This window comes from Saccopteryx leptura, chromosome 3 (genome assembly GCF_036850995.1).
Source record: "Saccopteryx leptura isolate mSacLep1 chromosome 3, mSacLep1_pri_phased_curated, whole genome shotgun sequence".
NCBI lineage: Eukaryota > Metazoa > Chordata > Mammalia > Chiroptera > Emballonuridae > Saccopteryx > Saccopteryx leptura.
Genome location: NC_089505.1, coordinates 126,549,817 through 126,577,740, shown reverse-complemented (window position 1 = coordinate 126,577,740; position 27,924 = coordinate 126,549,817). Strand labels below are relative to the sequence as shown.

Genomic DNA, 27,924 nt, shown 5'->3' with positions numbered 1-27,924 from the left:
CTATGAGTCTGGTCCATGTGAGAATAGGTTGGGGACAGGGGCTTCCTCAGGGCTGCCTGGAATGTCACAGATGGTCACTGTGGCCATGAAGCAGTGCTGGAGGCGTTTGGGGTCCACACCTTGCTCCTCTTTGAAGTCCAGCTGTGGGTTCTGGAAGGGGTGACTCTGCCCTAGAGGGGTCACTCCTGGCACCTCCGCCGCCGACTTGCCCGTATTCCCATCTTGGCAGTCAGGGGTCACCTGCTTGGGCTCTGGAAAACAGCAAGCTGAGAGCATGGGGTTTTTCCCTCCTGCATTCCCATTCCTCTCACCAGGGTCAAACACCCTGGCTAACTTCCCTGAGTGCTTACCTTCGGCAGGCAGGACTGTGCTCAGAGTCTTAAATGCATTATTCATTTAACAAATATTCATTAACGATATACCACACCATGCAATAAGAGCTGTCAATATTTTAATGAACTTAAAATTTAATGGGGGTGATAGACAATAAACAACTGTTAGAATATATGAAGACTTGATCTTCAGTATAAACCCATGAGGTAGGTACTACTAAAAAACTAATTTTATAGATGAGGATATAGGCTCACTACACAAGTCAGTATGCAGAAACATGCTAGAAAATTTTAAAACATACATTATTTTAAGAATAGGCCTGACCACCTGACCAGGCAGTGGCACAGTGGATAGAGCCGGCATGGCCAACTTACGGCTTGCAGGCCGGATCCAGCCTGTGTAATGAGTTTATACGGCCCGCGATTAAATTTTTAATATTCTCCACATGATGCACTGTGGAAATGAAATAAGTGGTACTTTTAAATTGTTATACATAAACTACAATATCTAACCATTGTACAACAATGAAAGTTAAAATCTCAGCTACTCAGAAGCAGAAGCGTCTTTGATTATTGGAAATTGAGATATTTAAGAAGATCGTGATATGCGGAAAAGAATTCCACGTGTGACTAATCTAGGATTAACTTCCAATAATTAGTCAAATGGATTCGTGATACTTTATTTTTTTAAAAAATTCCATTATAAAGATTTACTACTTTTGTACTCATCTGTGCAATTTTTATAAGCAATTGAATAATGGAAAATATGAAAATTTAAAAAAACTTGCCAAGTAATATTTAGTAATCTTCAGCTCTACTTATATTTGTGAACAAAATTTTTCTTTAATGAATCTAAATAAATGTACAAGATCAAGATTGAATGACTTACATTTGGAGGCTGTGTTAAGAATAGCTACTACAAGTATAGAACCAGATATTAAAAAAATAATAGGCGATGCAAAGTGCCTCAACACGTCACATTAGATTTTTGTTAATTTGTTGTACTAAATTACTTACATTTATTTATAAACAAATTACATAATAAAATTTTGTTTACTTAAACGAATCATTTTTGTATTTAACATTTTTAATTTTAATATTTTGTCCAGCCTATAAAAAGGTTTTCTTTCTAATCTGGCCTAGGGGCAAAAACTGTTGGCCACACCTGGGATAGAGCATTAGACTGGGACACAGAAGATCCAGGTTCGAAACCCGAGGTCGCTGCTTGAGCGCAAGCTCATCTGGTTTGAGCAAGGCTCCTTAGCTTGAGCCCAAGGTCACCAGCTTGAGCAAGGGGTCATTCGATCTGCTGTAGCCCCCCCCCCCCCATCAAAGCACATATAAGAAAGCAATCCATGAGCAACTAAGGTGCCATAACAAAGAACTGATGCTTCTCATTTCTCATTTTTCTCCCTTCCTGTCTGTCTGCCCCATCTGTCCCTCTCTCTCTCCTTCTCTGTCTGTCACAACAACAAAAAAATAGGCCTGACCTGTGGTGGCTCAGTGGATAGAGCATTAACCTGGAATGCTGAGCTTGCCGGTTCAAAACCCTAGGCTTTCCTGGTCAAAGCACATATGGGAGTTGATGCTTCTTGTTCCTCCCCACCCTCTTCTCCCTCTCTCTCTAAAGTGAATAAAGTCTTAAAATTAAAAAAAAAAAAAGTGGATTCCATGACTTTATCTATTGCTTTATCCTTTCCTCCTCTTATATTTGAATTTGAAGGGAAGATCAGCTGGCTTTATTATTCTCCACTTCCCAGCAAAGGAACTGCTGCAATTTGGTTTCTGCCCCCACTATACCTTACCTTTGTCACTAAATCCCATGATCACATATAAATCTTTATTTCTCTTCACTTATCGACATTTTGTTTTGTTTTGTTTTTGTATTTTTCTGAAGTTGGAAATGGGGAGGCAGTCAGACAGACTCCCACATGTGCCCGACCGGGATCCACCTGGCATGCCCACCAAGGGGGTGATGCTCTGCTCATCTGGGGCATTGCTCTGTTGCACCCAGGGCCATCCTAGTGCCTGAGGCAGAGGCCATGGAGCCATCCTCAGCGCCTGGGCCAACTTTGCTCCAACAGAGCCTTGGCTGCAGGAGGGGAAGAGAGAGACAGAGAGGAAGGAGAGGAGGAGGGGTGGAGAAGCAGACGGGCGCCTCTCCTGTGTGCCCCAGCCGGGAATCGAACCCAGGACTCCTGCACCCCAGGCCGACGCTCTACCACTGAGTCAACTGGCCAGGGCCACTTATCAACATTTGATCCAACTGGGCATTCCTGCCTAAAAAAATGTGTCAAGTGTTCAAGCCAGAAATGTGATTCATCTCTTATGACTTTCTCCTCTGATCCCTTCACAAAGCCAAGCAGTTCATCAGGTCTGCTGATCCCACCAGATCACTCTCTGCCATATTCGCCCATTTCTCTCCATTCTCAAGGCCATTGCCCTTGGCAAGGCTTTTATCTTCTGCCCAGAGCACTTGAACAGATTTCAGTTAGGTCCCTCTCATCTATCCTCCAGGCTGTGGCCAGAGAGCTCTTTTCTAAGGCCAAGTGAGTCCATGTACTCTTTTTTTTCTCAAAAGTCTTCAATGTCTTCCCATTGCCTGTGAGCCTTGAAGTGGCATTCAAGACTTTTCACTACTGGTCCCATCTCTTCTCTTCAGCTTCATTACTAACAGCTCTTTCTTCATGAATTCTATGCTTTGCTATCCCAAAATTTCCATTGTTCCCTAAATGGGTCCACTTCTTCATATCTCTGGCTCTTTGCTTGTGCTGTTTCTTCTAGAATGACATTTTATACCATCTCTATCTAGAAAACTATTATGCTTTTTAAAAAGGGTTTCTTCTTTTATTTATTTTAATGTTTATTTTATTGATTTTAGAGAGAAGAAGGGAGAGAGTAGGAGAGAGACAGGAATATCTGTTCCCACATGTGCCCTGACTGGGGATCGAACCAGCAACCTCTGCACTTCAGGATGATGCTCTAACCAACTGAGCTATCTGGCCGGGGCAAAAAACTTTTATGCTTTAAGACCCACTGAACCTGACCTGTAGTGGTGCAGTGGAGAAAGCATGGACTTACAATGCTGAGGTCGCTGGTTGAAAATCCCAGCTTGCTTGGTCAAAGCACATATGAGAAGTAACTATTATGAATTGATGCTTTCTGCTCCCCTCCCACCCCATTTCTCTCTATATCTTCTCTTTCTAAAATTGATGTCATATTCATATATATATATATATATATATATATATATATATATATATATATATATTTAAAGACCCATTGATGAGGGATATGTAGGAAAAATGGTGCCTCTGAGACAAAGGGAAGAGTAAATTTCAAGAAGGAAGTTGTTGGCTCAGCGGTAGAGCATTGGCCTGGCGTGCGGGGGACCCGGGTTCGATTCCCGGCCAGGGCACATAGGAGAGGCTTCCATTTGCTTCTCCACCCCCCCCTCCTTTCCTCTCTGTCTCTCTCTTCCCCTCCCTCAGCCAAGGCTCCATTGGAGCAAGGATGGCCCGGGTGCTGGGGATGGCTCCTTGGCCTCTGCCCCAGGCGCTAGAGTGGCTCTGGTTGCGGCAGAGCGACGCCCCAGAGGGGCAGAGCATCGCCCCCTGGTGGGCAGAGCATCGCCCCTGATGGGCGTGCCGGGTGGATCCCGGTCGGGTGCATGCGGGAGTCTGTCTGACTGTCTCTCCCCGTTTCCAGCTTCAGAAAAATACAAAAAAAAAGAAGGAAGTTATACCGAATATTGGAGTTGGCTTCCCAACATCCATTCTTCCTTTTCCCACCTGGTAATAACAATTATATTTGTGTGGGATTGGCCCCACCCCAATGACAGAAGTGGGACCTGACTGATCTGAATCAATCAAGTAATCCCATTCTTTTGCCATATGGGTGGGCAATCAGTGCATACTATTTCCCTGGGCACAGTGATTGGTTTAATGGTGGGCACATGACCTAAGGCAGTCCAATCAGAGTAGAGCTCAGGTCTTTATAATTTTCCCCCTGGTTGAAAGAAGAGATAGTTCCCTCTTTCTTCTCCTGCAATGTAGAAGGAAACAAGAAAGCACATAGTCCCGGTACTGCTGGCAGCCAACTCAGTACCATAAGAAAAGTCAGTTTGAGGAGAAAGCCAACACAAATAGAGGACAGACTTGAGAGAATCTCAGAGTGTAGTCACAAACCTGAGGACATTGTGAACTTCAAACCACTCTTAAGGTCTATCTCTACTTTTGGACTTCTCGCTTACTGAGTCAATACATTTCCTTTTTTGTTTGTTTTGTTTTGAACTCTATTTTTAAACAATTGAAGACTCATAAGAAGTTACAAAAATAGTACAGAGTTCCAGTACATCCTTCACCTAGCTTTCCCCACTTATAACATCTTATATAACCATAAAATAATTTCAAAACCAGGAGACTGACATTTATATAATAATAATACTAAGCTACTATTGATCTTATTTCAGCTTTACCACTTTTTATATGTACATTTTTTGTTGTATGGTACTATAAACATTTACCACATGTATAGCTTTTTATAACCACTGCCACAATAAGGATAAAGAACTGTTCTATCACAACAAGAACTTCCTCATGCTACCCCTTTATAGTCAAACCTTCCTCTTTTTTTTTTTTTGTATTTTTCTGAAGGTGGAAACGGGGAGAGACAGTCAGACAGACTCCCAGATGCGCCCGACCGGGATCCACCCGGCACGCCCACCAGGGGGCGATGCTCTGCCCCTCCGGGGCGTCGCTCTGTTGCGACTAGAGCCACTCTAGCGCCTGGGGCAGAGGCCAAGGAGCCATCCCCAGCGCCCGGGCCATCTTTGCTCCAATGGAGCCTCGCTGCGGGAGGGGAAGAGAGAGACAGAGAGGAAGGAGAGGGGGAGGGGTGGAGAAGCAGATGGGCGCTTCTCCTGTGTGCCCTGGCCGGGAATTGAAACCGGGACTTCTGCACGCCAGGCCGACGCTCTACCACTGAGCCAACTGGCCAGGGCCCGAACCTTCCTCTTAAACCTAATTCCTGGTAACCACTGATCCACTCTTGGTTACTATAATTTTGTCATTTCAGATGTGTTATATAAATGGAATTATATAGTATATAACTTAAAAAAATATTTTAAAGACTTTATTCATTTTAGAGATGAGAGACAGAGGGAGAGATAGCTAGATAGGAAGAGAAAAGGGGGGAGGAGCAGGAAGCATCAACTCCCATATGTGCCTTGACCAGGCAAGCCCAGGGTTTCAAACTGGCAACCTCAACATCCCAGGTCAACGCTTTATCCACTGAGCCACCACAGGTCAGGCCCAGTATATACTTTTTGAGATTGGATTTTTTCACTCTGTATAATACCCTTGTGGTCCATTCAAGTTGTTGTGTGTGTGGATAGTTCATTCCTTTTTATCGCTGCATATATTCCATTGTATGGTTGTACTATTTGCCCATTGTAGGACATCTGGGTTGTTGACAGTTTTTATCTATTACAAATAAAGCTGCTATAAACATTTATGTATAGCTTTTGTACAGATACATATTTTTATTTCTACAAGATAAATACTATAAATGTGACTGCTGATTTGTATGGTATACTAGGCTATATCATGGCCCCCAAAAATATCAGGTCCCAATCTCTAGATTCTGTAAATGTTACCTTATATGATAAAGGTTTTTCAAATTTAATTAATGAAATTTTTGAGATGAGGAGATTATCCTGAATTATGTAGATGGGCACTAAGTGTATCATAAGAGCCCTTATAAGGAAAAGGCAGAGGAAGACAGACATAAACAAATAGTGATGTGAGGACAGAGGTAGAGATTGGAGTGATGTAGCTACAAGCAAAGAAATACTGGTAGAAAAAGAAGCAAGGAACACATTTTTCCAAGGAGACTTTGATTTTGGCCCAGTAAAACTGATTTTGAACTTCTGGCCTCCAGAATTGTGGGAGAATAAAAACTTTAAAAATGTTTATTTATTGATTTTAATTTTTTTAATTTTTTTTTCTGAAGCTGGAAACAGGGAGAGACAGTCAGACAGACTCCCGCAGGCGCCCGACCGGGATCCACCCGGCACGCCCACCAGGGGCGACGCTCTGCCCACCAGGGGGCGATGCTCTGCCCAACCTGGGCGTCGCCATGTTGCGACCAGAGCCACTCTAGCGCCTGAGGCAGAGGCCACAGAGCCATCCCCAGCGCCCGGGCCATCTTTGCTCCAATGGAGCCTTGGCTGCGGGAGGGGAAGAGAGAGACAGAGAGGAAAGCGCGGCGGAGGGGTGGAGAAGCAAATGGGCGCTTCTCCTGTGTGCCCTGGCCAGGAATCAAACCCGGGTCCTCCGCACGCTAGGCCGATGCTCTACCGCTGAGCCAACTGGCCAGGGCTATTTATTGATTTTAGAGAGATGTTTTTTGGTGTCTTATTAAATGTATGTTGGGCAAATAAGTTTGTAAAATTTGTGTTATTTGATTTTGCTCATTTTTATTGTTAAAAATGGCCGCTGCCCTCATGAAACAGCTAATTACCTTCCTGCTTGGGAAGGGACTTTGTTATGCTAATGTGTGCTGGGGGAGGGGGTTTTATGTCAAAAAGTTTTAAGAAGAAGAGCGAAGTAGAAGGAGGTCACATTTTTGGAGAGAAGCAGCCAAGATGGCAGGGTGCTGAAGGAGAAGACAGTTTGTGCAGAGATGGGAAGGGAGAAGGTGTGCAGATGGGGATAAAAGAGGTGACTGAGCTGGTGGGGCCTTTGATTCTAGAAAAATCCGGATGTGTCAGTGTTGTAAAGTGCCTGTACCCCAGATGCTGAAAAGTACTGTACCTCACTTCTGCAGGTTCACGTATAGACACCAAGTCCAGATGAATTTTGAAGAGTTTTATTAAACGAGGAGATTTCTTAAATATGCCAGCCACATATGGCTTCCATGGGACAGCTGCAAACCTAAATCATGTACCCAATACATTTCAAGGGCTGGTTATATACCCTTGATCACACATGGGTGGGGGAGAGCATGACATCATGGCACAAGCTTACAACATTTGTTTAGGGGATACACAGAAACATTAAGACTTCCAAGGTAACACAATCAAAGATGTTTACAAATTTTTTAGGGTTCATCTTCCCTCCTTTGCCTAGAGGTATGTTACTCTCAAGATTCCAGGAAGGGGGAGGAACTTCCCCCTACATCAATCAATGTAAGGTGGTATGTAAATCCTGTCTTCCATTGAAAGAGAAGAAGTTTCTGGGTTAATTTTTATTTTAGATTTAAAACTAAATGACCCATTGTTCTTGCAAGCCAGAAACTTCTACATTCTTCTCCCTTCCCTCCCCAAAGGAAGCATGGGACAGGAAAGCCTGACCTTTCCTTCTAGAATATCAATATTAATTTTGCAGCTTTTTGATACCTTACAACATCAGTAGCCCTGTGAGCAGTGAATGAGAGGATTTTGGTGCCCTGTGTGTTTTTACTCACCTTCTGGGTGTGAGGCTAGAATAGAGAAATGTACCACCAGTTTTCAGCTCTGCTATTTCTCTACTGTCTGTCCAAATTCAATGTGAACCTGTACGTGTCTGGAGGCTGTAATGGCAGTGACTACCGGACATAAAATGTAACAAGATTGGAATGGAAGCTCCACATTTATCGCACTAACCTCATCTCCAAAATAGGGTTGATACTATCTGGCAGAATAGTTAAACAGGTTTGTAAGGCCAGTGGCTGCTGCCACCGTAGCCATGCAGGTTTCCATTGCATTTGGGTGGATGGTGAAGGAACTGTGGAGCCAGAAAATGGTGGGCCATTCCATTTATTAAAGTCTTGTAACCTTGGATGAGCAAGCAGGCAGGGAAGACCAATTCCCTCTCTCTCAGCACCCACCAACCTCAGTTGTCCCCAGCCAAACAGGCCTAGTGGAAATCAGGGTTCCCAAGCCCTGACTCAGTCTCCAGTTCCACGACCAATGCTCATTCTCCGGACTCAACCTCTGGACTCTCTCTCTCTCTCTCTCTCTCTCTCTCTCTCTCTCTGCACTCTCCAAAAAAACAGGCTGGGGGAAAAAAAAAGCCCTTCTCCAGCAAACAATAGCAAACAATTGTTCCTCCCAAGCAGGAAGGCAATCTGCAATTTGCAACCTGCCACCCTGAGGGCAAGCACCCGCAGCATTCCATAGACTATACACCAGGGGTCCCCAAACTGCGGCCCCCTGAGGCCATTTATCCAGCTCCGCCACACTTCCGGAAGGGGCACCTCTTTCATTGGTGGTCAGTGAGAGGTGCACATTGACCATCTCATTAGCCAAAAGCAGGCCCATAGTTCCCATTGAAATACTGGTCAGTTTGTTGATTTAAATTTACTTGTTCTTTATTTTAAATATTGTATTTGTTCCCGTTTTAGTTTTTTACTTTAAAATAAGGTATGTGCAGTGTGCACAGGGATTTGTTCATAGTTTTTTTTATAGTCCAGCCCTCCAACGGTCTGAGGGACAGTGAACTGACCCCCTGTGTAAAAAGTTTGGGGACCTCTGCTATACACACATGGAGCTACCCCAATACAAGCAGCAAACCTAAAAACATTTGTTTACCAACAAGGTTAAATGGGATAATATGTTTAAAGTCCTCGCACAACAGTAAGAACTAGGTCATCCTTCTGATCAAGCTAGTTATGAAATACTATCATAAGAAAGTTATGGGTTGGCCCTGGCCGGTTGGCTCAGTGGTAGAGTGTCGGCCTGGCGTGCAGAAGTCCCGGGTTCGATTCCCAGCCAGGGCACACAAGAGAAGCGCCCATCTGCTTCTCCACCCCTCCCCCTCTCCTTCCTCTCCGTCTCTCTCTTCCCCTCCCGCAGCCGAGGCTCCATTGGAGCAAAGATGGCCCGGGCGCTGGGGATGGCTCCTTGGCCTCTGCCCCAGGCGCTAGAGTGGCTCTGGTCGTGACAGAGCAACGCCCCGGAGGGGCAGAGCATCACCCCCTGGTGGGCAGAGCGTTGTCCCCTGGTGGGCGTGCCGGGTGGATCCCGGTCGGGCGCCTGCGGGAGTCTGTCTGACTGTCTCTCCTCGTTTCTAGCTTCAGAGAAATACAAAAAAAAAAAAAAAGAAAAAGAAAGTTATGGGTTTTGGCATCCCAAGTTTTGGGGATGGTGCAGAGGTAGGGATGACAGGACAGTACAGAACACCTGGGTAGCAGAAGGAGCCTATTTTCAGAAACTCTGCTACGTTTCCATTCTGCTCTTGCTAAGGCAATCCCCAGTCCATCCTTGTCCCCACACTCAGAGGTCAGGACGCTGAGGCACAGTGTAATGATCATAGGCTTTACAGTCTGGGAGATCAGGATTGACATCCCAGCAACACGAGCTCACTGCTGTGTAGACTTGGCTAATTTACTTCCTGTGGCTGAGCCTTGGTGTCCTCTGCTGTAAAACAGGGCTAATGATCTCTGTATGGGTCATACTGGAGAGGCAGACGGCAAACAGAAATAAAAGTCTGTGAAATAAAAGGGTAAAGAAATAAAAGGGTAAAGCTCTGGTGGAGGTAAGATAGTGGGCTTGCAAACTGTCTCAGATGCAGAAGTAGGGACAAGAGGCTCCTAGGAAGAAGAGGACTGCACGTAATGAAGAAGGGAAGAACTAATGGCTGAGACTGGGCAAAAGACAGAGAGAGCCGAAAACTATCGTTTAGTAAAAGGTCAGGAGATGCATTTTCTATCTTAAAAATAAGCAAAAGTGCCTGACCAGGCGGTGGTGCAGTGGATAAAGAGTCGGACTGGGACGCAGAGGAACCAGGTTCAAAACCCTGAGGTCACTGGCTTGAGCGTAGGCTCATCTGGCTTGAGTGCGGGGTCACTGGCTTGAGCGTAAGATCATAGATATGACCCCATGGTCACTGGCTTGAGCCCAGAGGTCACTGGCTTGAAGCCCAAGGCCGCTGGCTTGAGCTCAAGGTCACTGGCTTGAGCAAGGGGTCATTCACTCTGATGCAGTCACCACCCCCCCTCCGTCAAGGCACATATGAACTAAAGAGCCACAATGAAAAATTGATGTTTATCTCTCTCCCTTCCTGTTTGTCCCTATCTGTCCTTCTCTCTGTCTCTGTCACACACTAAAATAAAATAAGCAAAAGCAAGAACTCAAACCCTGGCAATTGAATAATCCAGCTGAGCAGTAAAAAGTAGGAGGGCCAAGGGATGAACTGTATTACCTTTGATTCAGGGTGAGGGAGGAAATAGGGTGGAGAAAAATGAGGAAACAAGAAGGAGCACCCCACAGACCTGACCTGGTAAGTTAGAAAGAGTAGCACCTTGAAGGCAGAAAAACACACATATTTAAATTCCAGATCCACAATTTACAAACTGTGACCCCCTTGGATAAGCCATTTCACCTCTCTGAGACTTGGTTTTCACATCTGTAAAATGGATGATAACACCCACCTCACTGTTGTAGTTGGGAAAATTAGATGAGATAATGCATGTTAAGCTTCCAACAGTGTCTGGCACATAGTAGGGATTTGCATTTCACAGCACAGAAATAAGGAGAGGAAGGAGAGTGGAGGCAGAGCTGGCTCTGTCACTCACTCTTTAGGTAACTTGGGCCTCAGTTTCCTCTTTTGTAAAACAAATAGCAATAAGATTTATACTCTGCCCAGTTATTGTGTAGAACAGATGAGATGCTCTTTTTAGAGCTAGTTCATTCCTGCAAACTAAGGTATCCTATTTCATTATTCTTCTGCTGGTGGACATTAGGTTTGTTTCCAGTGTGACAAACTGTCATGTTATCCATCTTTAGCAATCGTCTTCTAATGTAACTATTTTTTCTAAGATAATTAGGAGTGGATTACTGAATTATAGAGCATATTAATTTTTATTATAACTTGATATTGCTAAATTACTCTACAAAGTAGTGGCAATTTATACTCTTACCAGCAGTATATGATTGTCCATTTCCCCCACTCAACCTTCTCAGTGTCAATGTGATCCATTTTTGTACTTTTGTCAATGTAATTGATAAAAGTTAGGTTCTTGTGGGCATCTGGTCCCAACATTTTTGTCAACCAATCAATACATAACTTTGTTTTGTGTGTTTCTGTTTAAAGACACCTTATTTAATACATATTGTTAATTTATTAACATTTAGCAGATGGCCAACAACTCTCTAACTCCTGCCAGAACAAAGTTTACGTAACACATGTATTTTGTTCACAAGGCATGTGACAGTCTTGTGTTTAGGAACTCTAGACAGTGCTTCAGCAGTGCATTTGGGGATCATTTTCAACAATGAAACCACTATCAAAAGTTATAAAAATGCAAAAACATGGCACTCAATATACCATGAAAGGGATACTTGTTATCAGAGCAGAAACAAGGAGGCAGAGTATGGCCCTGTTCAACCTCAGCTAGGAATGTGTGTGATGGGGTAACTCAAATTTTTTGCCGCTCTGTGCATGTCTATACTGGCAAATGACCTTGAAAATGCTGCAAGTATTAATTTTGAGGTTACAAATAAATTTTAGTAGATAGGCGAATTCTCAAATATTTAATCTGTAAATAAAGATTGCCCATATGTGTGTACTTCTATTTATAACAACTTTTCAGTCTATCACTTGTTTTCTAACTTCTAATGTCTGGGTGCATTTTTGTTTTTGTTTTTTTAAAGAGAAGGAGAGAGGGACAGACAGGGACACACAGACAGGAAGGGAGAAAGATGAGAAGCATCAACTCGTAGTTGTGTCACTTTAGCTGTTCATTGATTGCTTTCTCATATGTGCCTTGACCAGGGGGCTCCAGCTAAGCCAATGACCTTTTGCTCAGGCCAGCAATTTTGGGCTCAAGCCAGTGACCTTGGGCTTCAAGCCAGCAACCTTTGGGCTCAAGCCAGCGTTGTTGGGCTCAAGTCAGTGACCTTTGGGCTCAAGCCAGAGACCATGGGTTCATGTCTATGATCCCACGCTCAAGCCAGCAACCCTGCACTCTGCGCTCAAACTGACAATCTCAGGATTTCAAACCCAGGACCTCAGTGTCCCAGGCCAATCCTCTATCTGCAACACCACTGCCTGGTTAGACTGTAATATCTTTTGTATTATTTGTATTTGATATCTGTTGAGTAAACAAATTTTTTTTTAAGTTTGCTCACTTGTATTGGGCCAGCGCCATGTGTGTGCAGTCTATGGAAGGCTGTGAGTGCTTGCCCTCAGGGTGGCAGATTGCAAATTGCAGATTGCCTTCCTGCTTGGGAGGGGTGATTGTTTGGTATTGTTTGCTGGAGAATGGTTTTTTTCCCCCAGCTTGTTTTGCTGGAGAGTCAGAGAGATAGAGCTAAGGGGATTGAGGAACCCTGATTTGGGCCTGCCTTGTTTGGCTGGGGAATGCTGTTTTGATTGTGGTGACCTGTGGGTCCGGAGAATGAGTTGGAGATTTGGGAGCCCTGAGTGAGAGGGAATTGGTCTTCCCTGCCTGTTTGCTCGTCTGCCATTAGGAGACTTTAATAAATGGAACGGCCCACCATTTTCTGGCTGTATCGTTCTTTTACCATCTGCCCAAATCCAATAAGAACCTGCATGGCCACAGTGGTGGCCACTGGCCTTACAGATGTCTATTTGTATTTTATGTAGGCAAATTTGCCATTTTTTTTCTCCTTACTTTAAAAAATTAAATGTTTTATTTAAATTCCTATATTTTAATTAGTTTGTTTCTGGACTTTCCACTCTAGGGTTTCTCAACATGGACACTATTGACATTTTGGTTTGGATAATTCTTTTTTTTTTTTTTTTTTTTGGATAATTCTTTTTTTGAAATTATTTTTATTGATTTTTAGGGAGAGAGACAGGAACATCCATTGATCTGTACCTGTATGTGCCCTGGCTGGGCATCGAACTGGCAACCTCTGCTCTAGAAGATGATGCTCCAACCCACCGAGCTGTCTGGCCAGGGCTGGTTTGGATAATTCTTTGTTGTGTAGTACAGTCCCGTGTTGTAGAATGTTTAGTAACGTCCTTGGCTTCTACCAAAAGATACTAGTAGTGCCCTGGCAAGACACCTCAGTTGGTTAGAGCACTGTCTGATAAACAAAAGTTGCTGGTTTGATCCCCAGTCAAGGCACATACAGAAACAGATTGATGTTTCTGTCTATCGGTCTATCTCCTCCTTCTCTCTCTAAATCAATAAAATTAAAAAAGAATAAAAAAGATACCAGTAGCACCCCTTGCCCAATTGTGACAACCAAAAATGCCTCCTCCACACATTGCCAAATGTCATTGTCAAATCTGCACCTAGGTGAGGACACTGCATTGCCCAATTCTATTTGTCAGTTTCTGTACCAATATCAAATTGACAAATTCTTATCTTTTAAAAATGTCCTATTATATGATAGGGCAAGTCCCTGCATTCTTTTCCAAAGTAATTTTGTTCAGTTTTGCGCCTTAACTCTTCTAGATTAACTGTAGTATTTATTTGACAAATTACATGAAAGGTTTTGTTGGGATTTTTATTTATAGATTAATTTGGAAAGAAATGATTTGTCTATGATATTGAGCCTTTCTATTCACATACTTTCCATCTCACCAGATTCTCAGGTTCCTTAGTTCCTGTAATTTTTATGATATTTTCACTATAGAAGTTGGAGTCTGGGCTATCCCTGGTCTCCCTGAAGCTAGGTCTACATTCAGGCTTTCTTCCTATCTTCCTGCCACTGCCTCCCAGATCTTCCTGACTCCACAGGGAGCCCAATGAATCCTCCCACCCTCAAAAGCTATCCCTCCTGCTTTTCACTGCTCAGCTGCAGTGGGATTATTCATAATCATAAGGTGACCAATTGTCCTCCTTTAGGAAGGACAGTCCTTCTTTTGTAAGTTCCATCCTCCCTCGAAAAGTGTCCTCCTACATGTTCTCCTTTTTGATATTGGAAGACTAATCTGTAAATGTCCGTATTCGATCGATGCAGAGTCAAACCATTGCGTGTGATGTGATGTATTTGTATTTGACATGACGATTCATCAAGGATCAGTACGGTGCGGCAAGACGTGAATACGAGACACATGCGCTCCGCACGGGAGACCTTGAAAGAGCGCGCGCATGATATACTGAGCACACAAATGGCTTTGTGTACTTCTTACTGAAACATGACACAGCACATACGACACTGTAGACTCATGATTATTTTTCTCAGTGAATATTCAATCATAGACAAGTAAGCACAGTTCATGTAAAATTCAATATGAAGAATATTTCTTGTTCAGATATTTCCAATATATTGTTACAAGATGACACATTGACAAAAATAATCATTCAATAGAATGATTTTTTATTACAATTATTATTAAAAATTAATAGGCATTTAAGCATAATTACAATATAAAATATTACAAATGTTTTTATTATGCATTTATCATATTATAGTGTATTATTGTTGCAATGAATAAAATGTTTCTTTTATTTACAATATTGTTTTCTTCAATTTAGTTTTGTCCTCCTTTTCATTGTAAAAAGTTGGTCACCTTATTAATCATCACTATCTGAGAAGTTTTTGTGTGCTGTTGTTGGTTGCACAAGTTTGGGGTTGAACTGGAAGAATAATCTTGTACAAATGAAAAAGTTTTCTCTGTCTTTCTCAGAAACTTAACTGTTACCCATCCTGCCCCTTCTCTCTCCCTGATGTTTGCCATCCTTGCTTCTGAGCTTAAATCCCTCCCCTGTCCAGCTAAACCTTACTCATTATGGTGTCCCAGGGTAAATGACCTTGTCATTCCATAGGTCTTACTCAGTCCTGCCCACGTGCCTTTACCCATTCTTTATCCTACCCTGAAATGCCTTTTCTCCCCTATTTTGCTTAACCAACACCTTCACTAATTCAACACTATAATTTAAGTCTCCTTTTCTTTTCTCTCTTTTCTTTTTTTTTTAAGCAAGAGACACAGAGAGAGAGACAGACAGGGACAGACAGACAGGAAGGGAGAAAGATGAGAAACATCAACTCATAATTTTGGCACCTTAGTTGTTTATTGATTGTTTCTCATACATGCCTTGACTGAGCTCAAGCCAGTGACCTCTTGCTCAAACCAGCAATCTTGGGCTTCAAGCCAGTGACTTTGGACTCAAGCCAGCAACCATATGGTCATGTCTATGATCCCATGCTCAAGTCAGCGACTTCAGGGTTTCGAACCTGGGTCCTCAGCATCCCAGGCCGACGCTCTATGCACCACTGCTTGGTCAAGCTCAAGTCTGCTTTTTTTTCTTTCTTTTTTTTTCTTTTCTAAGTAAGAGAAAGGGAGGTAGACAGACAGAGTTTTGCATGCGCCCTGACTGGGATCCACCCAGCAACATCCATCTAGGGCTGATGCTCTGCCCATCTAAGGCCATGCTCACAACCAAGCTATTTTTAGCACCTGAGGTGGAGACTCCATAGAGCAATCCTCTGCCCCTGAGGCTGATGCACTCAAACCAATCTAACCATGGCTGTGGGAGGGAGGGAGGGAGAGAGAGAGAGAGAGAGAGAGAGAGAGAGAGAGAGAGAGAAGAGTAAGGGGGAGATTTGGAGAAGTAGATGGTCACTTCTCCTGTGTGCCCTGATTGGGAATTGAACCCGGGACATCTACACGTTGGGTGAATGCTCTATCACTGAGAAAACTGGCCAGGCCCTTCTTTTCTTTTTGAAACCCTCTTTACATTTGGTACCAAACAATTCTGTGCTTAATTATATACCTGCACAGACCTAGTGTGGTGGGCTAAAGAAAGAACATGACTCAAGGCAGAAGGATATGAGCTAGATTTCAGTCTTACTTTTTATTAGCTGTGATACTTTAAGCAAGTCATCTAATCTCTCTCAGCCTTGATTTTCTCATTTATAAAATAGAGATAATAATACGCATTTGTCTACCAATAATAACATTGTCTACCAAATTATAGTGAAAGACTTTTTGCCAATAGCTACTTGTTTATTTCATAGTACCTTGCAGAGGTTGTAAAAATATGTGATTTAAAGAAAAAGCAACACTTGCGTGAGCAAGCAGTGGTACAGAAGATAGAGCATTGGCCTGGGATGCTGAGCACCCAGGTTTGAAACCCTGCGGCTGCCAGCTTGAGTGCGGGCTCATCCAGCTTGAGTGTAAGCTCATCAGCTTGAGTGCAAGGTTCCCGGCTTGAGCCCAAGATTGCTGGCTAGAGCAAGGGGTCACTGGCTTGGCTGGAGCTCCCCAGTCAAGACACATATGAGAAAACAATCAATGAACAACTAATGTGCCACAACTGAGTTGATGCTTCTCATCTCTTCTTGTCTGTATGTCCCTGTCAGTCCATCTGTCTGTCTCTCTCTTACTTAAAAAAAAGTAGTAATTTTGGGGGGATCCTGTAGGGAAGTTCTGAGTGGCCTGTGCTAATAAAGAAATGGGTAGGCAAGAACATCAGATTATTGAAAAGTACCTATATTTAGTTTCTGAATAAATTGAGTTTGGGGAGAAGCAAATTTTCCTTATTTTGTATTGTATTTTGTTTGGAGTAATATTAAAATCAGAATTAAAACATTGTCTTAAAAAATTTACAAGATAGCCTGACCGGTGGAGGCGCAATGGATAAAGCGTCGACCTGGAAATGCTGAGGTCGCCGGTTTGAAACCCTGGGCTTGCCCGGTCAAGGCACATATGGGAGTTGATGCTTCCAGCTCCTCCCCCCTGTCTCTCTTTCTTCTCTCTCTCTCCCTCTCTCTCTCCTCTCTAAAATGAATAAATAAATAAAAATTTAAAAAAAAGAAAAAAAATTTACAAGATAGATTCATCTTTGTGTAACAAATAGAATTCTGAGAATATCAAATCATTTTGATAAACACAAAACACAGGAAAAGTTTAGGATAAAAATTTCAGATCATAAACCTCTTAAGGCCTGACTGGTGTTGGCACAGCAGGTAGAGCATTGACGTGAGAAGCTAAGATCCTGGATTTGAAACCCCAAGATCACCAGCTTGAGTGTGGGCTCACCAGCTTGAGCATGAGGTTGCTGGCTTGTGTGTGGGATCATCGACATGATCCCATGGTTGCTGGCTTGAGCCCAAGGTTATTGGCTTGAGCAAGGGATCACTGGCTTGACTTGAGGCAACCAGTCAAGGCTCATATGAGAAGCAATCAATGAACAACTAAAAAAAGTGACACAACTATGAGTTGATGCTTCTCATCACTCTCCTCCCTTATTTCCTTTCCACTCTTTCTCTCTAAAAACAAATAAATCTCTTGAGAAATGTGCTGCTGCTTCTGAATATTCTAGGGGCAGTCATGAGGCAAATGTTCCAAACATCATTTCTAAATATGTCCCCTTTGTAAAAATGATTGCCCGCTGAATACAAGAATATCATATGACCTCTTTCTTACCTGTAGTCTGTAAGCTTAGACCTGAGTCCAACTTTGTGTGAGGCTTTAAGCTGATGAACAGGTAACAAAGCACACAACTGATGACAATGAAGGCCAGTAGGACCACCGCTGCTATGGACAGGCCCACAAGAGCACCAATACTGGGGAGAGAAGACCACAGAAAAACTGAGTGTCAAGAAGGGACTTGGGCCTGACCAGGCGGTGGCGCACTAGATAGAGCATCGATCTGGGATGTGGAGGACCCAGGTTCGAGACCCCGAGGTTGCCAGCTTGAGCGCGGGCTCATCTGGCTTAAGCAAAAAGCTCACCAGCTTAGACCCAAGGTCGCTGGCTTGAGCAAGGGGTTACTCGGTCCGCTGAAGGCCCCTAGTCAAGGCACATATGAGAAAGCAATCAATGAACAACTAAGGTGTTGCAACAAAAAACTGATGATTGATGCTTCTCATCTCTCTCCATTCCTGTCTGTCCCTATCTATCCCTCTCTCTGACTCCTTCTCTGTCCCTGAAAGAAAAAAAAAAAAAGAAGGGACTTGGGAGGCAGCATGTTATAGGAGAAATGTTGTTCTCTTCCTTCTTGTCTTAAACAGGCTTTCTATGCCTAACCATATAGTCCCAATTATATGCCAAGTATTCCTCACATACATAACAATACATACCTCAGTGCTACCACAGAGGTGGAATGCAGTGTGTGTTCCCTCTCTCCTCTCCTTCCCTTCCTACTTTCCTTAACCTGCTCCCACCCCATGGGCCTGGAGATGACTTTAAAAAACCTTTCCCACATTGCTGTTTCTTAAAAAAATCAAGTCAACTGGTACACCTTAGTTAAAAACCAGCTTTCCTTCCAGCCTCAAGGGAATTTCTGAGCCACCCTCCAGCAGGTCATTACAACAGTGTGAACTCCACATCTAGAGACCTTCCCCCCGCTGGTCCCTCACTCTTCAACCTCATTGTGTCTGCCCCAAGCCAGGCCTTGGTCACTTGGTCTCTAGACAACTACTTTCTAGGTTACTTGGGGACCACTGTCTTTCCTTTCCACGTGATCCCTTTCCCCACACTGGAATTTTACCTATCTTCAAAGGCCCATTTCAAATGTCTCCTCCTCAATAATGTTTTCCTTGGCTGTTATTTCTAATCCACCCAGGACACTTTGCTTAGGACCTTTAGCACTTCTCACTGGGCCAAAGCAGCCTAATGTGATAGGAAGAGAGCAAAGAGAGTGGGAACCAGACCTACCTGGATTAGGACCCAGCTTTGTAACTAACTGTAAAATCTTTTAAATTTTATTTTTTAGATAGAGACAGACAGACAGGAACAGACAGACAGGAAGTCACTTTAGTTGTTCATTCACTGCTTTCTCATATGTGACTTGACTCAGAAGCGGGGGGGGGGGGGGAGCCAGTGACCCCTTGCTCAGGACAGCGGCCTTTGGCTTCAAGACAGTGACCTTTGGGCTCAAGCCAGTGACCATGGGATCATGTCTATGATCCCACGCTCAAGCCAACAACCCCGCACTCAAGCTGGTGAGCCTGAGCTCAAGCCAGTGACCTCAAAGTTTCAAACCTGGGTCCTCAGTATCCCAGGTCTACGCTGTATCCACTGCACCACCACCTGGTCAGGCTACCTGTGAGATCTTGATAAAATTATTTAACCCTTTGAGCCTAAGCTTCTTTGTCTGAAAAATGAGAATGATCAAAATATAGCACCTTATTGCTGATAGTGAGGCTGAACGGTTTACGTCATATTCTTGGCACATAGAAGGTATTCAGCGTATTTCTTGTGTGTTATTTTAAGGCAGACTTAAACCGTATTTAATTGCCTTTGTCACCTTGTACAAGCCCTAGCATATATTATGCAGTCAGTAAATATTGCTGAATACCTACTATGTGTCAAGCACTGTGATGAGATGGTCTCCTAAAGGTAGTAGATAAGTAGGTACCAGACTTTGTCTCGCCTTGGACTCTGAAAAGAGTTCCCAGATCTAATACCAACAGGTGCATGAAGATTTCCCACACCAACAAGAGATTCTCTGACCCCAGCAGGGTATCTGAGAATTCAACTCAATTCTGACATGATCTATTCAAGATAGAATCAGATTTCACAGGTTAAAAATTCAGTTGTACAAGACTGCCCCCTCTTCCTTGCACACACACACTTCAGACACCAGCCACAAGCCCAGGCTCTTACCTGCACTTCTGACCAACCAGCTATAGAGTAGAGGTTCCAATGACCCCCTCCTTGGGTTCCATTATGTTGCTAGAACAGTTCGCAAAACTCAAGAAAAATAATTTAGTCACTAGATTACTGATTTATTACAGAGGATATTAAAAGATTCAAATCAACAGCCAGATGCAGAGATATATAGGGCCAGGTCATGAACAAAGGAGTTTCTGTAGAGCTTGGGGCCCAGTGGCACCTGGAAGCATTCTGGTTCCCCAACATGGAAGCTCTTTTTTTTAAAAAAGGCTTTATTATACTTTATTATATAGTCATGATTGACTAAGTCACTGGCTGTTCACAGTTGAACTCAATTTTCAGCCCTTCTCCCTGAGGTCAGGAAGGGGTAGGGAACTCAAAGTTCCAAACCTCTCATCACATGGTTGGTTTTCTCAGGAATCAGACCCCACCTAAAGGGGGGGGGGTCTGATTTATCATTCTTGACACCTTTATCATTCTTGACACTTAGGAAATTCCAAGGGTTTTGGAAACCATGAGCCAGGAACTGTGGATGAAGGCCAAATATCTTATAAATCACAATATCACAGACTCCTCCATCTTTTCTGCATATTCCCCTCCCTGACCCCAACCCCAGATTCTTGTCCTTGCCATTTCTGCCTGATCTTGCTCCCAGCTAGCTGATAGCTAATTTCTACTGAACAGAAACACGTCAGAGTTTTGGAGAGTCTCTGTGACCATAGCTAAGTAAATTATTAGCCACCCCTGCAATGGAATAGTATAGAGCCCTTAAAAACATATTTTCAAATAATAAACTGCTCACAAAAATTAGGGGATATTTCCAAATGAATATGAAGTGATAAAAAAAAGAAGAATTTGATTTTTTTTATTAAACAAGAACATCAGAAAAGCAAACAAGTCAAAGAAAGTTGTTCAATTATGCAAATGAAATGCAAAACCAACTTTTATGCACTATACAAAAGACTGAAAGTCCTGGAGTATCGGCATGTTCCTTAACACCCTAATTTTCGTGAGCAGTGTATTTAAGATCAAGGCTAAATTCAGATGAGATCATGTTAAGTGAAAAGAACAGGACACACCACTCCAACTCAAACAAAAGAACACAAACATATACATAACTATACACATTTAAGGTTGGTGGCAATACACCAAAATGCTAACAGGCTGTTGCTGGGTGCAGCCCAGGCTGTGATTGTCCTGGCTATGTCCCATTAGGCTTATAATTGTATTCTGGCCAGAGTTTCACATGCTGGCTTTTGTATCTTTTTGCCTCAGGGCTTTACTGGACCCAGAACAGTCTCTCCCTGCACAGTGGAGCAGGTCAGAAGTGCAGGAAAATTCATGCCTATCTTCTTATACCAGCACACAACCAATGACGGACAGAAATCGATATGTAAATACTCAGCTTCTTGTCCTTTAAATATAAATAGAATGACTCTGAGGTATGGGTTCAACACTGGCTGTCGAGTTCAGTAGGCTTAAACTCTGGTGACCGTTGGTGTTGACTTGCTCTATAACAGTGGTCCCCAACCCCGGGGCTGCGGACCGGTACCGGTCCGTGGGCCATTTGGTACTGGTATGCAGAGAAAGAATAAATAACTTACATTATTTCCGTTTTATTTATATTTAAGTCTGAACGATGTTTTATTTTTAAAAAATGACCAGATTCCCTCTGTTATTGATACATCCATCTAAGACTCACTCTTGACACTTGTCTCGGTCACATGATACATTTATCCATCCCACCCTAAAGGCTGGTCTGTGAAAATATTTTCTGACATTAAACCGATCCGTGGCCCAAAAAAGGTTGGGGACCACTGCTCTATAATACCATTGTTAAGGCCCTGGCCGGTTGGCTCAGTGGTAGAGCGTCGGCCTGGCGAGTAGGAGTCCCGGGTTCGATTCCCGGCCAGGGCACACAGGAGAAGCACCCATCTGCTTCTCCACACCTCCCCCTCTTCTTCCTCTCTGTCTCTCTCTTCCCCTCCCACAGCCGAGGCTCCACTGGAGCAAAGTTTCCCCGGGCGCTGAGGATGGCTCTGTGGCCTCTGCCTCAGGCACTAGAATGGCTCTGATTGCGGCAGAGCGACGCCCCAAGATGGGCAGAGCATCGCCCCCTGGTGGGCATGCCGGGTGGATCCTGGTCGGGTGCATGCGTGAGTCTGTCTGACTGCCTCCCCGTTTCCAGCTTCAGAAAAATACAAAAAAAAAAAAAAATACCATTGTTAACTACTCCTTCCCTTCCCTGCCCTCAGTTCCACACCCTCCACTAGTGTTTTCTAGAATAGATTCCCATATCAACTATAGCCCTCAAATCTTTGTCTCCAACTCTTTTGGGGAACTCAACCTAAGACATTAGCTCCCCTAAGATTTCTTTCCTTTTTTATTTCTCCTGTCCTTTCCACATAAATCATGTAGTACTTGTTAGTTCTTTAAACATTATTTCCTTTTTTGAGATCTACTCACTGGTTTTAAGGCTTTTAGTTGGGAGACTTGTGCTCAAATTGGGACCCCATTCTTTACAAGGGACATCTATGGCCACTTAGATGGAAAGGGTCCTCTAAAAGTAAGGTGCTTTGAAGAGTGGGTGAGAGAGGTGGGTGCATATAGCCCAGATCAGTGGTTAGTCAGGAAGTGGGCACTGTCTCAGATGATCTGTCTGGGGACAGAGAAACCAGACCCTAAGGACAGAGCTAGGACAGAATAGGGGAGGCTCCAAGGGGGAAAATCTGTGTTTAAGATAAGATGCACTTTAAATGGTCAGAGTTGTCTCATGGTGAATGCATTGCCTCAAAAGGCAGTATGTTCCCTATTATTGCACAGATACTCACAAAACACCTGGATGAAGATACCTTTCAATGAAGTTAGAGATTCCTGCCCTGGATGGAAAATTGGATTGAAGAACCACTAGCTCTTCAACTCAATTTCATATATTTATGGCTAGGATTTCATAGATTTATAACTCTGAAAGACAGATAACCCTCTGTGTCTCTAATATTTGTTAAAGTCTAAGTTTGAATCATGTCTAAGCTGAAAAATATTTCACCTGTTAATCTTCACTTTCATTTGTAAAGCTTCCTGTCTCACCAGGTCTCCATAAGATAAAATGAGACAGTGTATACACAGTGCCTGACCACCAACTCTGCCCTCCAGCAAGGCATTTTAACTCTTTTTTTTTTTAGCAAGAGAGACAGAGACAGAGACAGAGAGAGGGACAGATGAGGACAGACAGGCAGGGAGGGAGAGAAATGAGAAGCATCAACTCTTCATTGTGGCACCTTAGTTGTTCATTGATTGCTTTCTCATATGTTTCTTGATAGGGGTGGGGGTGGGCTACAGCAGAGTGAGTGACCCCTTGCTCAAGCCAGTTGACCTTGGGCTCAAGCCAGCAACCGTGGGTTTCAAGCCAGCAACCTTTGGGCTCAAACCAGTTGAGCCCACACTCAAGCTAGTGACCTCAAGGTTTTGAACCTGGGTCCTCTGCGTCCCAGTCCAATGCTCTATCCACTGCGCCATGGCCAGGTCAGGTTTGACTCATATCTTAATAAAAAACAGAACTACTTGATAGAGGGTGATTCGAAAGAGGACCAGACAGTGATAGCACCAAGCTGATTGCCTACAAGGAATCTTCACTTCTTTTATTCTTTTTCTTTTTTTGAATCTTCACTTCTTAAGACATGCTTCTAAAGACAGCAGTTCTCCTTGAACACTATTGAAAAAAAACAGCGCTTATCTGAAGAATTATATTTATTTTTAAGGGCCTGTTTTCATGAAAAGGGAAGAATAGAGTCCAGAGCAAAATAAATTCTCTACCTTGCAATAGTGGGGCTCTGATAGGAGTATGCCGAAATGTGTTTAGGTCTGGAGTACACTGGTTGCCCAGACATCTTGAGGACTGTCAGTTCTCCTCCTTCAGTTTGCAATTGTCTGTGATGTTTATGAACTGCATTAGCTCACTAGCATGGACCCAAGGTCACTGGCTTGAGCAAGGGGTTACTCGGTCTGCTGAAGGCCCACGGTCAAGGCACATATGAAAAAGCAATCAGTGAACAACTAAGGTGTTGCAATGAAAAACTGATGATTGATGCTTCTCATCTCTCTCTGTACCTGTCTGTCTGTCCCTGTCTGTCCCTCTCTCTGATTCTCTCTTTGTCTCTGTAAAAAAAAAAAAAAAGAGGGCCCAAGGCAACTGGAGGGACCACAAGGGTATGTAGGGAAGAGGGTGATAGCAAAGGGTTGGGATTCTAGCTGGGTACTGAGTAGAACAGGTTATAAGAGAGCTTGGCTAGATTTAGATAGTTGTGCAGCAGGACAAGCCTGGGCTTGGGGCATTTTCTGAAGGTAACTTAATGGCTTTCAAGTCTTCTCATCTGTAAAATGGAGAGAAAATGACTAAGGTTGCAAATGTGTGAATGCATCTAGCCCTTAAATGGTCCTAGGTAATATTCTTTTATTTTTTGTTTATTTAAAAAAATATTTTATTTATTTTCTTAGAGAAGAGAGAGAGAGAGAGAGAGAGAGAGAGAGAGAGACAGAAGAGGGGTGGGGAGGATCAGGAAGCATCAACTCCCATATGTGCCTTGACCAGTGCAGCCCAGAGTTTCGGACAGGCAACCTCAGCATTCTAGGTTGACACTTTATGCACTGCACCACCACGGGTCAGGCAGGTAATGTTCTTTAAATCTTAGTCTGCTGTGACCTTAATAGATTTTGGATAATTGATTTTCATACTTCGAGCTTCACTTTCCCCACCTAAGCACCAGGGAAAGAGAACTCTCTTTTACTGAGCATCTATAAATATATTACAATAAGGCACTTTCACATGCATACTTCATTTACTCCTCACAACAATTCCATAAGACAGGTATTACTAGTGCCATTTTAAAGATGAAAAAAGAGACTTGGAGATAATCTGCCTGAATTCACATAGCTATTAAGTGACAAGGCCAACTCTGGACCTGTACAAACCAGTCCCAAAACTCCACATTGTCTCTATTCCTCAAAGGGAAGTAAGTGCTACCATACTTCAGCACCCACCTCAGTGCTAAGTACGCAGTGTGTCTTAAACAAATACCCTATTGTTGTATTTTAGGTGCATGTCACAGCTCTCAGAATGGGCTGTGAGCTGCTAAGGGGCAGGAAATAATAATTTTCTATGTCCCCAGTGTCTAGCATAGCACCTGGCATAAAGCAAGGGCTATAATAAATGAACAAAAATATGGATGAACAGAGAATAAATTGATATAGTTCTCTGGGTTACAGATAAGCAGCTGAACATGCAGGATCTGAAAACCTGGCCATCTGAAAATCCTTTAGAATTATGGATTGAGTTGTTTCAAAAAGGCAATAATATCTATAATTGTCAGTGGTATATGCCAAGCTGATTTTATATCTTTATCTTATTTGGTCACTTAGGCAATAAATAAGGGCAATGATTTATCATCTTCCCCATCTGACAGATGAAAAAAACAAAGGTTCAGAGAAGTTTTAGTGGCAGGCTGTCTTTTCTCACTCAGAGGGCATACCGCTGCTGGCCAAATACCTCCAGGGACAGGAGAATCACTGTCTACTGAGATGGTCCACTCCATTTCTGCTGATGCTTGTTTCCCAGAGCAAATTCAGGATCAAATCCTACTTTCTGGGTGAGACCTTTGGAGGTGGAGAGAGACTGAGACCAACTGCCCTCTTAGCCCCACACCGAGGTTCCTGGAGTGTCAGCAATGGCCAAAACACTCCTTTCCCTGAATAAGTGGGGAAACAGGCCCTGTGGTGGCCATTCACCCAAATCACACTGCTATTAATACAGCCCAAGCTGGCTTCTGCTGTGGTATTATGCCATTGTGTCATGATGAACTGAGAGGCAGTCCTGATTCTTTTGTTTTCTGTCTTAGCTCAGGAGTGAAATACATCCCCAGCACTCACCACAGGGCCTGGAAAAGCTAAGTGCTCAATAAGTAGTGGCTGAAAGAATGACTATCAGGGAGAAGGAAAGAGTTGAGGCTGGCTGAGGCTGGGGTTGAGTTGAGGTGTAGCATCAGATGAGGGTAGAGTGGGGATAGAGTGAAGGTTTTTCACGGTGGAGTTGGGGTGACTGACGTTCAAGCTTGGATCTGAACAATGGTTCAGATCAGGATCTGGATTGGGGAAGAGCTGAGAAGGGGTCGCAGAGTGAGTTGGATTGGTGATGGGGTGAGAGCAAATGTCAGTGTTGGACTTGAGAGGCTCAAGACTGGGTGGGCGTTGGTGTTGACGTTGGAGTGAGCACTTGAATGGGAACTGAGTGGCTGAGGTGGGGGCGAGAAGTCTAAGACTAGATTGGGGTTCTAGGTGGGATTAGGGCCAGGGTCCATACCTGAGCCACCACATGTAGCTGTGCTCGTAGGGGAAGAAGCTGTGCGGGTCGTCGCAGCAGTACTTGTGGTCCCGGAAGCCGCAGCAGAAGACGGCGGCCGCCTCGCCCCCCGGCCGCGGGCAGCTGAAGCCGCGCACCACCTCCTGCTCGGCGCTCACGTAGCTCGTGCAGGCGCGGCTCATTGCGCCCTCTGCAACCTCCCGCCACCTCCGGCCACCAGACGGCCAGCGAGAGGAGGACGCGGGCGAAGATAGAACTGAGCTCTAGAAAGACGGAGATAGAGAGATAGGCAAAGATAAGCGGAGAGACACACAGAGACCAGAGAAAGACAAGGCGAGAGGCGCGGAGACGCAGCTGTTAGAGACCTAGAGTCCCCGAGGGCCAAGAGAAGCGACCAGGTACGCTGACAGGGTGCGGCCGAGGGGACGTGGAGGAGGGAGAGGAGGGGGAGGAGGATCAAGGAGCGGTGGGAGTGGAGAGCTGCAGGAGAGAGGAGGGAGCGGTTGCTCAAACGCGGGCGCAGGGCGGGGGGCGACCCGCGAGTCGGGAGGGGGGAGCTTCCCGGGATAGCGGCCTGGGCGCCGGCCCCTGTCCGCGCTTCGCCCACCAGTCCCACTGCGTCCCCATTGTATGCACGACGGTGCTGAATGCTCAGAGAAACAACACATGTCCAGGGTGGCAGGACGGGAATCGAAGCGTGGATTCCACGTCTGTCCTGGGCACCGTCTGGTGCTACAAACTGCGCTGGACGCTGGGAATCTCATGGCAGTGCCAAGGCTAGGATAGGTCGCAGGCTAGCGACCAACCAGCTATCACACAGTAGGATCATTATGGCATGATTAACACACTACCTCACCTAACCTTCACAGCAACACAGAGAACCAGGGATTTTCAAAACCATTTTATAATGAGAGCTAGATGTCATTTTCCTCTGACCCTCAAGCTTGTGCGATTTTAACCTGGGTTGGTCTCATTCCCAAGGCCTTGCTCTCCCAGCACTTCTTTACCTGTAGACTTAGAATGCCCTCATCCTCTGTCTTCCTTGCCTGTCTTTTTCTTCCCTGAGCAGCCAGCTCATGCACTGACATGTTCATACTCCCCTGTTCACACTCTGTCTACACTGGCCTAGGACAAGGGGGCTAAGGAATGTCCCAGATGGTAACCCCACCCATCAGGGAGCAAAGCCAGTACCCCTCTCCATTTTCAGAAATTATTTCCAGATCACAGGGACAGTGTTCTTACTAGGATCAGAGGACCACAATCTGAAGGGGCTGTATGAAGCCCTCAGAGATTTCCTGTCCTCGATATGTTGGAGAAACCAAGGCTTTGAGAGGCTCACAGTTTGGCCCAATCACACTGAGCCAGTACTAGGGACTTCTGACTTTTTTTTTTTTTTTTTTTTTTTTTTTTTTTTTTTAAGTAAGAGAAGGGGAGATAGTGAGACAGACTCCCACATGCTCTGGGACTGGGATCCACCTGGCAAACCCTGTCTGGGGCATTGAGCTATCCAGCCTGAGGCCAACGCTGGGAGCAACCAAGCCACTAGAGAGAGAGAAAGGGTAGGGGTGGGAAAGAGAAGCAGATGGTCGCTTCTCATGTGTGCCCTGACCAGGATTGAAAGGGACATCCACTAGCCAGGCAGATGCTCTATCCACTGGCCAGGGAGAGACTTCTGAGCTTTAATTATCCCATTCATTATGTGAATAATTCCCTTTCA

At 44.2% G+C, this 27,924-nt stretch overlaps 1 protein-coding gene across 1 annotated transcript; it reads right to left on the bottom strand.

The window, feature by feature from the left end:
• Positions 1–26,599, bottom strand: SHISAL2A (shisa like 2A). The gene is made up of 3 exons (XM_066372173.1): positions 26,208–26,599; positions 17,663–17,802; positions 1–251 (listed from the first exon to the last, which is right to left on the bottom strand). The coding sequence occupies exons 1-3, from the start codon at positions 26,387–26,389 to the stop codon at positions 1–3; spliced, it is 573 nt and encodes a 190-aa protein (XP_066228270.1). The 5' UTR covers positions 26,390–26,599.
• Between the last annotated feature and the right edge of the window lie 1,325 nt (positions 26,600–27,924).

What these genes read in the sequence shown, in the direction of transcription:
- SHISAL2A (XM_066372173.1), bottom strand. Translation starts at nt 26,389, where the DNA reads ATGAGCCGCGCCTGCACGAGCTACGTGAGCGCCGAGCAGGAGGTGGTG. An exon ending in AGCTACATGTGGTGGCTCAG is followed by an intron (nt 17,803 to 26,207) that starts GTATGGACCCTG and finishes TTCTCTCCCCAG; the next exon opens with TATTGGTGCTCTTGTGGGCC. An exon ending in TCTAAGCTTACAGACTACAG is followed by an intron (nt 252 to 17,662) that starts GTAAGAAAGAGG and finishes GCTGTTTTCCAG; the next exon opens with AGCCCAAGCAGGTGACCCCT.